At 36.2% G+C, this 13,095-nt stretch overlaps 1 protein-coding gene across 4 annotated transcripts in view; it reads right to left on the bottom strand.

Moving 5' to 3' along the window:
- PEX1 (peroxisomal biogenesis factor 1) overlaps positions 1 to 13,095 on the bottom strand; it is a 39,442-nt gene that overhangs the window by 21,004 nt on the left and 5,343 nt on the right. For all 4 annotated transcript variants that reach the window (XM_032235456.1, XM_032235460.1, XM_032235461.1 and 1 more), the window contains exons 4-16: positions 12,889 to 13,003; positions 12,040 to 12,803; positions 10,969 to 11,088; positions 9,523 to 9,640; positions 8,707 to 8,813; positions 7,374 to 7,468; positions 7,025 to 7,157; positions 5,987 to 6,083; positions 5,514 to 5,684; positions 3,665 to 3,819; positions 3,214 to 3,403; positions 1,691 to 1,857; positions 961 to 1,095 (exon numbers count right to left, since the gene is read on the bottom strand). In XM_032235456.1, the coding sequence (XP_032091347.1) occupies positions 961 to 1,095; positions 1,691 to 1,857; positions 3,214 to 3,403; positions 3,665 to 3,819; positions 5,514 to 5,684; positions 5,987 to 6,083; positions 7,025 to 7,157; positions 7,374 to 7,468; positions 8,707 to 8,813; positions 9,523 to 9,640; positions 10,969 to 11,088; positions 12,040 to 12,803; positions 12,889 to 13,003 (2,367 nt within the window). The remainder of the gene's footprint in view (positions 1 to 960; positions 1,096 to 1,690; positions 1,858 to 3,213; positions 3,404 to 3,664; positions 3,820 to 5,513; positions 5,685 to 5,986; positions 6,084 to 7,024; positions 7,158 to 7,373; positions 7,469 to 8,706; positions 8,814 to 9,522; positions 9,641 to 10,968; positions 11,089 to 12,039; positions 12,804 to 12,888; positions 13,004 to 13,095) is intronic.

Genomic DNA, 13,095 nt, shown 5'->3' with positions numbered 1-13,095 from the left:
AGCTCCGCAAAGGGAGGAAACATCGCAAAGCTTCACCTGATGGCAACATGACGCTGCGAGTTTGACACCCTTGCAGTAATGCAACCAAGGGGTTGCTAGGACAATCGCAACTCTGAAGACCAGTTGTAACAAGCATTCATTCAGCAACACCATAACTTCGAATGTTCACCGATTGGATGATTGTAGGTCGAGGATACCTATGTTTTCGGCTATCAGGAATGTGTTTTCACAGTAGCACAGATTATTGATGTTTCATCTTTTAGTTTTAAAACCATAGCTATCTTCTTCCAGTTGACCTTTAATTAGTTTGTACTTCAAATATAGGATGAATGAATTAAGGAGAATGTATATACAACTTTTCTCGCACTCCTTTGCCAACAGACTGCAGCTGGTCTGTTTCACCATGATCTATCTGTACAGTGGCTTCCTGACCTGTACATAAGTATCTCACAAGGAGAATACATGGCTCTGTGATGCCCATTTTTCTGAACACATTTCATATTTTAATTCAAAATTTAAAGCGAAGTAAAATAATAAAACAAAATAAATACATCCCATAACAATATTTGTAACACCATCAAACATTCACCTTTGCTTATCACTGGTCTTTGGGACCAGGATTTGATTGGCAAACAAAAATGCCAAATCCACTCTGAACATCTGGCTGACTGTGTGGCAAGACCATAATATAAATAATAAAAAAAATTAAAAACAAAATAAAAACAAAAACTCATCAAAAGGCTGATACAATGGATCATGTGTCCTTTTTTGCCACCAATTTTCTATATTTCTAGCTTGTCAAGGCTGCAATCAAAGGCTTTTCTATAATCACTTATTAATGTACTTTAATTGTATACACAGATAGTTGCAAAACAGATTCAAAATTGCTTCTTGCATATTTTAAAAAGTCTTTCGTTATCTTAGCACTTTCAGGAATTTTATAAAAGTTCAATTTATTACCTTGATGCTGATAAAATTCATTCCACTCTCTTGGGCAACTACACCTGCTAATAAAGTTTTTCCTGTTCCTGGAGCCCCATATAATAAGATTCCTGTTCTTTGCCGTATGGGTAGATTAGCAAATAATTCTGGATACTGGAAATAGAACATATCAGAAATATTATCTGCTTTTAAAAGTATAAAAACTCTGCCTAACACTCATTTGACTCTTGTTGCTGTTTTTCTGTGCTTGCTAGAGTATTTCCTAATTATCTATAGAATTAACATAACAATCTCCACAATAACAATTCTGGAAAAAATGTAGTTTCTTTAAAAAAAACTAGGACTTTTGTTTAATTATATTTCTTTCAACTGTAATAAAATGTTTTTGCTTTTTACATATGATGAATGTTTTTGTACTTATTTTAATGTGCATTAATGTGTATTATAATTAGTATGTGTATTATAATTATTAGGTGTATTATAATTATTAGGTGTATTATAATTATTAGGTGTATTATAATTATTAGGTGTATTATAATTATTAGGTGTATTATAATAATTATAATACACATTAAGCCCAATAATTATCAATTGCTTTATGCAACTTATACATACACATGCCCTTTTAAGGTTATGAAACTGTTGTTTTTTAAGCTAGAACATTTCAGAAATCTTTGTTATTGTTCACAGACAAAATAGAATGATAAAGGAATTGTCTTGGATCTCAAAAGCACCCACATAAAAATACCTTTGCAGGTAACTGGATAGTATCTTTAAGTATTTGTTGCATTTCTTTAAGACCACCAATTTTATCCCAGCCCAAATTCTGAGGTTTATGGAGATTAATGTTTCTCAAAGATATTGGGGTGAAACCTTGTATAGCTTTTTGGAAATCTAAAGTTGATAGAACCAAATCTGTGAAAACAGAGAAGAACATGTATTACATTGGAATACTAAATTACACACAAAGTATTTGTGAATATCTCATACAATGGAGGTTTTAACGGTGGGTGAGTGGGCACCCCTGTTTGTGCACAAAACTCCATTTGTGTGAGTGGTAGGCATCCATACCTGTCACTTGCACAAATGGTCAAACAACTCACACAGAACAATCCCCCCTCCCCCTCCCCCCGCCAGTTTGCCAAGCCAGAAAAGTTAAAGATTGCTGACTTAAACAGTTGCAAGAAATTTGGGCAGAGTCATATTGCTTCAATTCCACCTGAATATGGACAGTCTTGACTGAGCTGTTGGGCACAGGATAGGGCTGTGAATAGGATACCAATGCTGGGATCTTCCTTCAACAGTGTTCTGACCTAGGCTTCCCGAGAGCGTGAAGCAAACCCCTTGTCCCAACAAAGCTCCCTTTTATTTATTGTGAATTCTGCTCATTCACATCCAGCAAAGTCTTTCAAGGGAGGACTTATAGTCACAGACCTTATCTGGCTTGGAGAGCTGAGAGGCCAACATCTGCAAAACTTGACAAAGAGTCTTGGAGAGTCACAAGCCAATTGTTTCCTGCAAACCCCACTTCCCTTTCACTCCACTTTTATTTCCTCTGGAAAGGCCCATTCATTGTCTACCTGTGGCCTTACTCACAAGTCGACCCCTATTCTTTAGCTGTTCCCTTCATCTGGCAACTCTGCACATGTGCAAACTGGGAACAGGATCCAGCTGTTCAACTGCCTCACTGACTGAAGGCAACTGGTAACTGGCATACAGCTCTGGCCACCTCTCTGCCTCTGTCTCCAACACAGAGCCCTCATCAGAGCCTTCCCCAGACTCCATGATTGGCCCATGTTCCTCCCCAACCTCCTCACTGCTGCCAGCTCCACTGGCAGCTGGCTGGCCACAACAAATAGCTCCTGCATTTGAGGCCATGTCAGAGCAAAGCCAACAGTTTCTTCATTAGGGTTCTGACAACTCTTATTTATTATTTTGGATGGTTAAGACTGTACAAAATTTAAGAACACCTTCCTTACCCTACAATTTATCTGCAAGGTGTGAACAACTACATTTGTTAAGAGTCACTACTCAAGCACTTAAGGAAAAGCATATCATAATTCATTTGTGAAAGGATCCAATATCTTTATATATATACCTTCAATAAACATACGAGTGGGACCTGCCTCAGACAGTCTCCAAAAATTACATATGATCAAATAGAAGAAGAAAAAACCCTTGCCCTTTATTTTTTATGTATAATGGCTTTGTGTTACAAAATCATTTAAACATTTTAAAGTGTATTAGATTAAAGTCATAGCACACATATACCTTCTTTTTTACAAGTTCCCCTCCTAAGAATGCATGAATGGATGGCACGATCAATTAAGACTGTAAAATCTCTAGCTACAAATCCTTCTGTTTCCTTTGCAATTTGATGGAGATCAAGATCACAGAATTTCTGTAAACTGAAGTCAAATTTGTTTTTTATTATGGAGTCAAGAGTTTCATATCTTTGCCCCTGAAAAAAAAAACAATAATTTTAGCCAGGAAATTCTTGAAAGTTTCAAGTATACGTCTATGCCATCTTAAAAAAAACAAACAAACACAACAACAACAACCACCAACATCGATTTTAAACGTAAGTAAAAGGACTAAATTTGGAAGCTGATAAAATGCAGCTCTAAACATTCCATATATTTCAAAATTCAAGCAAAATTAATCGGAATAAGATTCTATGGTTTTAAATAACTTCTAAATGAAGCTGAATTATGATTTTTACCTGAGTTGGAACTTGAATATGTTGGAAACACTGAAATATATGAATTCCTTGAGTAGAAATGATGGAAGAATGTAGGGACTGCTCAGACAGACTTGTGGCAATATGTACAACCAAACTCTGCATGGAAGTAACTTCTTTTATCATTTCTTTCAGAACTAGAATTTTTAAAAAAGTTCAACTTTTATTCATTCAAAGATTATATATATATATAAAACATTGAATTTATATGACCATTAAATTTTACACAACTACTTAAAAGTTCAGTTTGTTCCATAAAAAAACCTCTGGCTTTGAAACTATATATTCTGTTTATTTCCAATGGGCATTTGTGCTATGTACCTACAACCCTTACAGTATTTTAATTTTGCATCACAATGAGATGCTGATACATTTTATGCATCTATTATGTTGTCAAGTATCGATACAATGTATAACTTATCAATTATAGTAGCCCTCAATTTAGTACCATAATGGAGCCGGTTCTATTCTATTATGGATGCAAATCAGGACAATCGTTAAACAAAGTACCCATATGATTGCTGTGAAGTTTCCAAAAGATGACCTAATTAATTCATGAGCCTCGAGACAAAGTTCAAAAGAAATCCATGCTCACTATCTTGGCTCTCCCAGGTGTGGTTGCTAAGCAACCATGTAGGTCAGTGATGGCTAACCTTTTCGTCGTTGCGTGCCAAAAGCATGCTGCACACCCATAATGCAATGCATACATGACCCCCCACCCACGCTCCCCCAACCATGCGCACCCTCGTGCTCCCTCCACCCGTGTGTACACACACACCCGTCCCTGCATGCATGCATGAACCACCACATTCCACCCCATGCATGCACCCGCGACCTCCCTACATGTGCCCTCCCCACATGCACAGCAGAGACCCAAAAACCAGCTGGCTGGTGAGAGGCATGCATGCATGTGCAGTGAAGCTGGGGGCGACAGCTTGCATGCCCACAGACAGGGATCGGTGTGCCACCTGTGGCAGGCATACCATATGTTTGCCATCACAGATGTAAGTCAATAAATAGATAGAGGGAAAGAGCTGTCAAAAAAGAAGGGAATTTCTCCACTGGGCTGGATAAATGAAACTTGGATTCTAAAGATTCAAGGTTCCTTTCACTGGCGAAAGACTTTCCGATTATGAGAAAAAGGATGATCTCTTCCTTACACTTGTGATTATAGCTTAACATTATGTCTCCAGGTATTAATTTTTGGAATTGTCACTCCCTAATCTTGATATCTTTGTGTATCCAGATGGAAACACGTTATTAATACCACTCATCCATTTCAATACACAAGGGAACTATATTATCATTTCCTTAATCATGATTTATTGGCTCTTCCCTGCTTTCAAAAGGGATCATTCCTGAAGCAGGGAAAGGCCTTTCTTTTGCTTCAGAAAGATTAGATTCCCTGGGAAGCTAGCATAAGGGATCAGTCTGAAAAGGGGTGGGGGGTGGGGGAGGGCAGTCAATGAACATAGATCCAGAAGTTGCTTATTTCCTAAAAGAATAAGGAACACATTTTGATTGAACCAAGGAAGACTTAGAATCAGATAGAAAAATGCTAATACAGTGGAACCTCTGGTCACATAATCCGTTCCAGGACTTCAGTTGCAACCCGATCTGGTCTTGACTGGAAGCAAGACTGACTGCGCATGCACATACAAAAAAAATGGCGCAGCAGGGAAAGTTGCCATGACTGTGTTTGATTGTCACCCAAGGATGTGTTCGCAATCAGAGTGATTTGGTCGTGGTCAGAAGCGTTTGTGACCCGAGGTTCTACTGTATTCCTGAATATTCTTAACAACACGGTTAAAAAAAAACACAAACTATTTACCATGAGCAAGACAAGTGCTCTGGACTGCTTTAGGACTGTTCTCATGTTCTGGAGCAAGGGGAACTCCCATTATGTGATCAAGATCATCTAACAGAATGACCGATGGCTGTCTCCATGCTGCCTCTAGGAAGGCTTCTTCCAGCTTCTTTTGTATACTTTGTAATCTTTTACCTGGAACATTATGTATTGTCAGTGATAGGGGGAAAAAAGTGGACCATTTTCCAATCTAATGCAGTTATCAATGTATCCTTACGTAACTTTGTTTCAGTTCTGGTTATATCCACAAGTTTTAACAATACTCACTCACCCACCCGATTATAATAAGGCAAATATAAACCATCTTGAACAGGAGATCTGAACTCTGGTTAAAGCCATATGGTTTAATATAATTAACTCTTAAGAATTGAACAAATGCTGGAAGTCTATACTATGCATATAGGAAATGATAGAGAAAAGGCAGAGACAAACATTACCTCTTAAAGCTTTACAATCAATCACTTCCAAGTGAGTATCAAGTTTATCAAATGCTTCTTTACAAATGGCCTTTGCTAATGTTGATTTGCCACTTCCCTGTAAAAGAAAATTGGGTTGAAGCAACTTCATACTGAAATTTATAGAAACTATTGACATACCTATATAATTGGTCATTTTCTCTAAGAAAATACATTCTAACAGTTTAATAAAATGAATAAGTTCAATACATTCAGAAGTCTATAATTCCTTCAGCCACCTGACTTGGTTCACCAGCAAAATATCTGCTTGATTGAGCATTGTACTCAAATGTCTTGTGAAAATGTCTTATTTCAGTCTTTTAAATCTATTTTCCCATACTTTGTATCATTGGCTTTATCAAATGAATGACTATAACCCCTCAGTTTGCCATAAATTAAAGCCTCTGGCAACTAGTCAAATGGGGATATATCTTGTTCCAAAGAAATTTAAGAGTACTTTGTTGTGGGATTCTCCATTGACACAGAGCTCTGGACCAACTAAGCTCAACTTAGTTTATCTTAGAATTTGACATCTTCTCATTTGAAGAACCAGATCAGCTACTATTTTATGGACTGAGAAGATCTTCATTTATATTTCTATATAATGCAAATTCAACCTGTCTTGTTTTCATTCCCTGTGTCTCAGTAAAACCTATTCTGGTTTCTTGGAATCATATGAATTTAATGAAATTTCAGATCCATGAGAATAGGCAGAGTTTACACAATCCAGGTTACACAAGATCAATCATCATCTATATATTTACTACCAGTTTCATGGTTCTAGAAGAGATTCTAAAACTTGCCTCTATTCTTTATTGGCATATATAGAAGCTGCATAATACTAAATGCAGCAAAGAAATATATTTGTTATACATTGACTTTTAAGAGTCAAAGAACTGTATAAAATACTCCTTTAGAAGGAGCAAATTGGAACAATTTCAAGACTGCCTGATATAAAAAGACAGATAACTGAAATGAAAATATCCTGCATTCTAAAAGGGAAATTAAAAGCTTATTTACCTTTGCTCCAGTAATTAGGATACCCCCACTGCATAATCCAGCACAAAAGGGAGCTAGTGTTTGAGACAGGGGATGTGTCAAGAGGCTATGCGATATGTGTTTCAAAGATGATAATCCAATGTTATCCACTCCTCTGCAAAAAATAATAATAATAATTGAGAACTTCTATCTCTACCCTAATCAAGTTACGTATCAAGTAAAGGCCCAATTTTTTCAGAATACTGTATAAAGCAGGCCAATACCGCATGCTTACACTTGTGATGTTACAGAGTATGAAGATGATGGACATTATGCACAATGAATATTAAAAATTCATCTATTCCTTTGTGTTGTTATTAAGATGACTCACCCTAAGCAGTTTAGACTGAGCCATGGTGAAGGCTGTTCACAACAAGACTGAAAGTTACTACCACTGGATGCTGGAGACTCAGGATGTAACAAAACCTGCAGAAAAAATATACTGTTAGGGTCAGAAAAAGTGATAAAGGAGAAACCACATTTATACTGATGCAAGTCCCATTAAATCCAATAAGGCTTACTTCTGATAAATCAGACGTAACATCCTGGAGAAGACATATACAATTACTTAAAAATTAAAAATAGCAATTATGTAACAACTCTAGAAGCATATAGTATAACACAAGAATGGGTATTATATTCTGTGGACAGGCATATTTTTTATTTCAAAAATGATTTTTCGAACAATTAATGGGGAGCTGTGATCAGTGATATCAAAACAACACAAAATTGGTAGGACCACTTTTAAACCTCATTTTTATTTAGAGGAACCTATTAAAATGGAAGCTGTTAAGCATACATTTTTCTGTTAACTTCCATAAAGTAAGAAAAAGTGGCTCACTTATGAAAAGTATTAAGGTTGAAATATACTAAGCTTATAAGACTTTGCACTTTAATATTCTTTATTGCTAATAACCTGGCACTGCCCGGATTTTTATTTATCCCAACCATCCTTCCATGAACATCGCCACAATTTCTAATGTTGGTTTTCCCCCTTACCAGAGGGAGCCCCCTTGTGGAGTACTGTGAAGCCGTTACCATGACAACTCAACAGCACAGTACAGGAAAAGCCAATTAAGGCAGTACAGTAGAATCCATTTTAAGGCACAACAGTCTGTATCTTAACAGAACACCCCCCACCCCCCCGAAGAGTATACATATTAAAAAATGAACTGAAAATGCTGGTCTCATCCACATTGTAAAAAGCATCTGAAGTTCTGAAATCCAGCACAGTTTGCTCAGGATGAATTTTTTGACTAAATTGACAGATGCACTTAAATAACAATAAGCACCTAAAAATGTTGTGCAAACCTCAAATTACAATTATTTTATATTCAAAATAAGGTTTACATATCCTTGTATTTCAAACTTCAACTTTTTAGGTTATAACATTACATTTTACCTGCTACTAATCACAGAATTATAGAGTCAAAAAACAGCAAATTTTAAGATAAGATGGTAAGCTAAGCTAAACTAAGCTAATAGTTTGTTTTGGAAAGAGTCTCTCCAGAATTCTCTTCAAATATTTTAATGCATCAGACATTTATAAATAGTGAAATTTAACATTTTGTACAAAGATAGAAATCAAGAAAATCAATACATTATCTTAAGTAAATTGCATTAATATTTTAAATTATTGGCTATCTGAAATTAGTTATATTTACTTGTATATTTGCCTTCTGTAGTAAGCTAGGGCTCAAGATGAAAGTATTTCTGGCTTTCTCTTCTTTGGTGTCATAAGTGACTATAGTGAGGACAAAGTCTTCCAGGCCTTCCAAAATACAATGAGAATTAATTTAATTATTATTCAATATATTTTATTTTACCTTGTAAATCTGGTTGGAATGACAATGAGTTTCATTGTGTAGATTGGGAGTTCCCAACCCGGGCTCCATGACCCAGTACAAGGCTGCGGCCCATTCAGAGTTGGGCTGCAGAAGCTGCAGGTGAGCACATGTCTGTACGCAGCTCCACTTGTTCAAATAGTAGGTGAGTGTGTTTGTTCGCGCAAAAATCCATTTGTGCAAGCAGCGGTGCGTATGGAGCTTTCTCTATGCATGCATGCTCACCTTGCTGCTTGTGTGGAACCATCCCCTCTCCCCTCCACCCCCACCAGTCTGCAAAGACAAAAAGATCGGGCACTTCATTATTTTTAGTTTTCTTTTTCATTAGTTACAACCCCCCCTCCCATTTTAAATGACTAAACCGAGCAGAGGGAAAGGTCATTTACAGTTAGGTCACATTGGATGTGCTACTATCAAATAAATAAAACATTACCCATTTCCTTTGCAATATTGCAACTTTTTTTACAAATTATCAAAAAATACTTACGGCAAGAGACATTTAATTATTAAACTAATGTATTAAATATAGATAAACTGACTGAAATCCAGTTGTAATTGGCTAAATCTTTTAAAATTGATATATAGGAAAAGCCCTGCAACATGCAATAGTTACATCTGTAATTGAATTTTCCTTACCCGAATTAAGTGCCAATTGTAAATAACTTGTTTCTGCTGTTATCAAGGGAAGCCTAATGTAATCCTCTAGCCACAACTTAAATGCATCTTTAATGTCTTTTTCACTTATTCCTTTATTCTAAAATAAAAAATGATGAGGACTGTTAATTCAGTAATATTTTTTTCTAATAAAAAAAATTATGAGGAGCTTTTCTTCCTTTAGCTGATGGGTTACCTGTAATCACAACACTATCTACAAGTTGATCTCATTTTTGTTATCTTCTAAGGCACTTTGATGTCTTTGGGGGGGCAAAGTATATAAATTTGGCAGGGTTCATGTCTTTTATACAAAATGACAATTTCAGACATACTGGCATTATATTTCTATCAACAGTGAGTAAGCCCTCAACCAATCCAAACATTCCAGGAACTTTATTCTAAATGCTTGTTTTGGAAACTAAAGTACACAAATCACTTGGATTTTTCCAGGGTACAAATTGCAATGTAGTTTTTTTTTTAATGGACATTGATTTAATAGATTTAAATGAGTGAATATGGCTCGGATTTGTAGGGAAATACAATATAGAAAAAATATAATTACAAGGAGGACTCATTTAATGACCATTCATTCAGCGACTGTTGGAAGTTATGGCAGCACTGAATGAATTGTAATGATGCCCTGTCTTCAAAGTTATAGCTAGTACAAGAGTCATGTGATCAAAATTCAGGCAGTCTGCTCATATTTATGACTAGGATTGCTTCAACTCTTCCCATTAGGGCTGAAATAGAAGCCCATGGCCTTCAGCAGTCATTACTCGCCTGGGCTTTTATTTCAGCCACCAGCACCACTAGAAAATGTTACCTTAAGCCCCATGCTACCTCAACAGAAGCTCTCGGCCTTCAGCAGTCACCACTTGCCTGGACCTCTCTTTCAAACCCTGGCCACTCTATCTTCACAACGCAAGGACTCGTTTATCCCTGCTGCCCTGTGCTCCATTGGTTCTACCATGACTTCTGCCATCTTCTTTCAATGCTGATAAAGCATATCTGGCCTGGCTCTTTGTATGCCAGACCTTCTTCCCCCAAGGCCACATGTCCCCTTCTTGTTATGCCTCGGAAGTCCTCCAAAACCTCATGAGAATGCTAGGGTCATCTTTCCCCAAATGTATGCTTTTTTCCAAATCACGCAGACACTTTTTGCAATGCTTTGGAAGGTAGCTAGCTGTAGTACAGGACTTGACATTCCTTGGTGCTGAAGCTGAAGTAGAGGCCTATGAGCAGTTGGCTGCTGAAGGCCCCGGGCTTCTACTGCACCATTGACAGCACCTTGCTGTCATGGCATGCTGTTTTCAAGGTAGCCAAAAGAGCAGAGATAGGTGTGTGAGGAGAGTTGAAGTAAAATCTATAAGTAGTCAATAAGATACTGGGAACAGTTTATCAACAGTTTATCAATTAGGTGAAACTCACTAAAGTGCGTTCAGGCTGAAGTCTAAGAGTGGTTGGAATTTTAGGATCTGAACTGATTGACGTGATTCTGACAGCAGCATGCATTTCTATATCTAGCTTCTTTCTCAATAGTTCAGGTATCTGAAACACAAAATAAAAATCACAAACAGTTCCTTCTCTAATATATAGAAAAATTTTAATCTTCCATAAGATAGTCACTGGTATAGTAGGGAGGTTTGTGCAGAATCATTTAAGTGGCATGATTGGTATAAAAATTTGAGAAAGAAATAAAGAAAACTTAAATTTTCAAAGCTATTTCAAAGACTATAATTGTAGCTAAAATGTTAATAATTTCTCAATTCTCTCTAGGAAAAAAAGGATTCCTTGCATTGTATTTTTCATCATCATTGATTGATTTGATTTAGTTTAATTATTTGTATCCCACCTTTATTATTTTTACAAATAACTCAAGGTGGGGAACATATCCAACAAACCTTTCTCCTATTTTTCCTCAACATCAACACCGTGAGGGGGGTTGGGTTGAGAGAGAACGGCTGGTCCAAAATCACAGAGCTGCCTTTCATGTCTAAGACTTGAACTCATAATCTCCTGCTTTTCTAGCCTTGTGCCTTTACCAAACTGGCTCTCACATTATTTATGGAAATAATATTAACTTGTAACTCTATTTTTTATTGCCTAAGTGAACAAAAACATATGAAAAATAACTGATTTTGTTTTGCTACTTTAATCCACTTTAAGAATTTGATTTAGGAAGGTATAAAAAGATTTGAAGTAAACAAAGCAAACTAAATTAGTATTTTTAAATTGAAACTATTTGAATTATTTTATTTAAAGTTGGATTAGGATATAATGCTCACTAATTACAAAAGCATTATAGTTGGAGATTGCTGCCCACATTCAAAATAATCACTTTTTTCCTGAATAAGCACTAAAATTTAATACAGCTTAGTTTTTAGGTAAAATATTTTAATTCTCTAATGTTAACCAGTCAGCAACTCATCAAAATTGATTTAAAATGCTAATGAGCCTAATATCCTGATTTTCTGTGTATCCTTCATAAATTTCACTAACCCAAATTTTTCCAACATGCAGTTGATCCACATTGTTATTGAACATTAGGGCATCCTTTAGATCCTCAAATCCATTCCATATTATTTGCACAACAGAAAACTCATTAGGTTCTTGAACCTTACTCAAAGTAAATTGCTTTTCTGTGTTAAACAGATGTTTCTCTTTCTTTGAGGTTAGATGATACTTTAACTCTTGCATTTGCTGTTTTGGAGAAAGTAGCTTACTAATTTTCCCATAAGAAACCTGAGTATTAGCTTCTAAAACGGGATATACTTCATTCCATGGAAAAACAAAAACAGTGTTGTATTCCTGAAATGTGCATGTTTCCAGTGTGTTTTTCATGCTGGGAAGCTGCCTTTGACATACTCTAAAAACAGAATCCACCTGAATCAAGTTTAAGAGACGATTTTTAGCAGCGTTCAGTTCCTCAATACCATTAGAAAGCTCATGTTTCTTTTCAGAATTATAAAAAAAAATGTTCCGAAGTAAATTCCAAATGTTTGGGAAAATATTTGCACCCAGTAATCCCTTTGCATTTGGCTGATGCTGCTGAAGTTGCCTATTTAAATGTGTTTCTTTGGAGTGTGGCTCCTCATTTCTTTTTCTCGATTTTAATTCAGTTTCAGGGCCATCTTCTTGCACAGTGTCATCTTTCTGGGAAGGCACCATGGTAGAACTACCTTCACACTGCCGTAATTTAGGAGATACAAGAAGCTCTGTGCAAGCTTCAAGTCTTCCATAAAGAGCTTGGGGCTTTAGAGTAACTAAAATAAAAAGGGAAATGTTAATATACATACCAAACTTATAATTATCTCTTTAAATCTGATAAAGTCTTGCATAACCACTTACCAATCTGGATATAAATACAAGTATGTTGCTCAACCCACACCGGGAAAATAGCTTTTGGAAATACTATTCGAATTTGATTAAGAAGATGCCTTTCCAGGGACAATGCATGCAGCTCCTATAATCATTTTACACAATGTTAAAAAAAAACCTTTGATCCTGACTAAGAAGATTGCAACAAAATGAAGACACGAAAATGGTTTTAACAAG

The sequence above is a fragment of the Thamnophis elegans genome, chromosome Z (assembly GCF_009769535.1).
Source record: "Thamnophis elegans isolate rThaEle1 chromosome Z, rThaEle1.pri, whole genome shotgun sequence".
In the NCBI taxonomy this organism is placed as follows: domain Eukaryota; kingdom Metazoa; phylum Chordata; class Lepidosauria; order Squamata; family Colubridae; genus Thamnophis; species Thamnophis elegans.
Note: the sequence above shows the minus strand (reverse complement) of the source record. Positions and strands in the feature narration are given on the sequence as shown.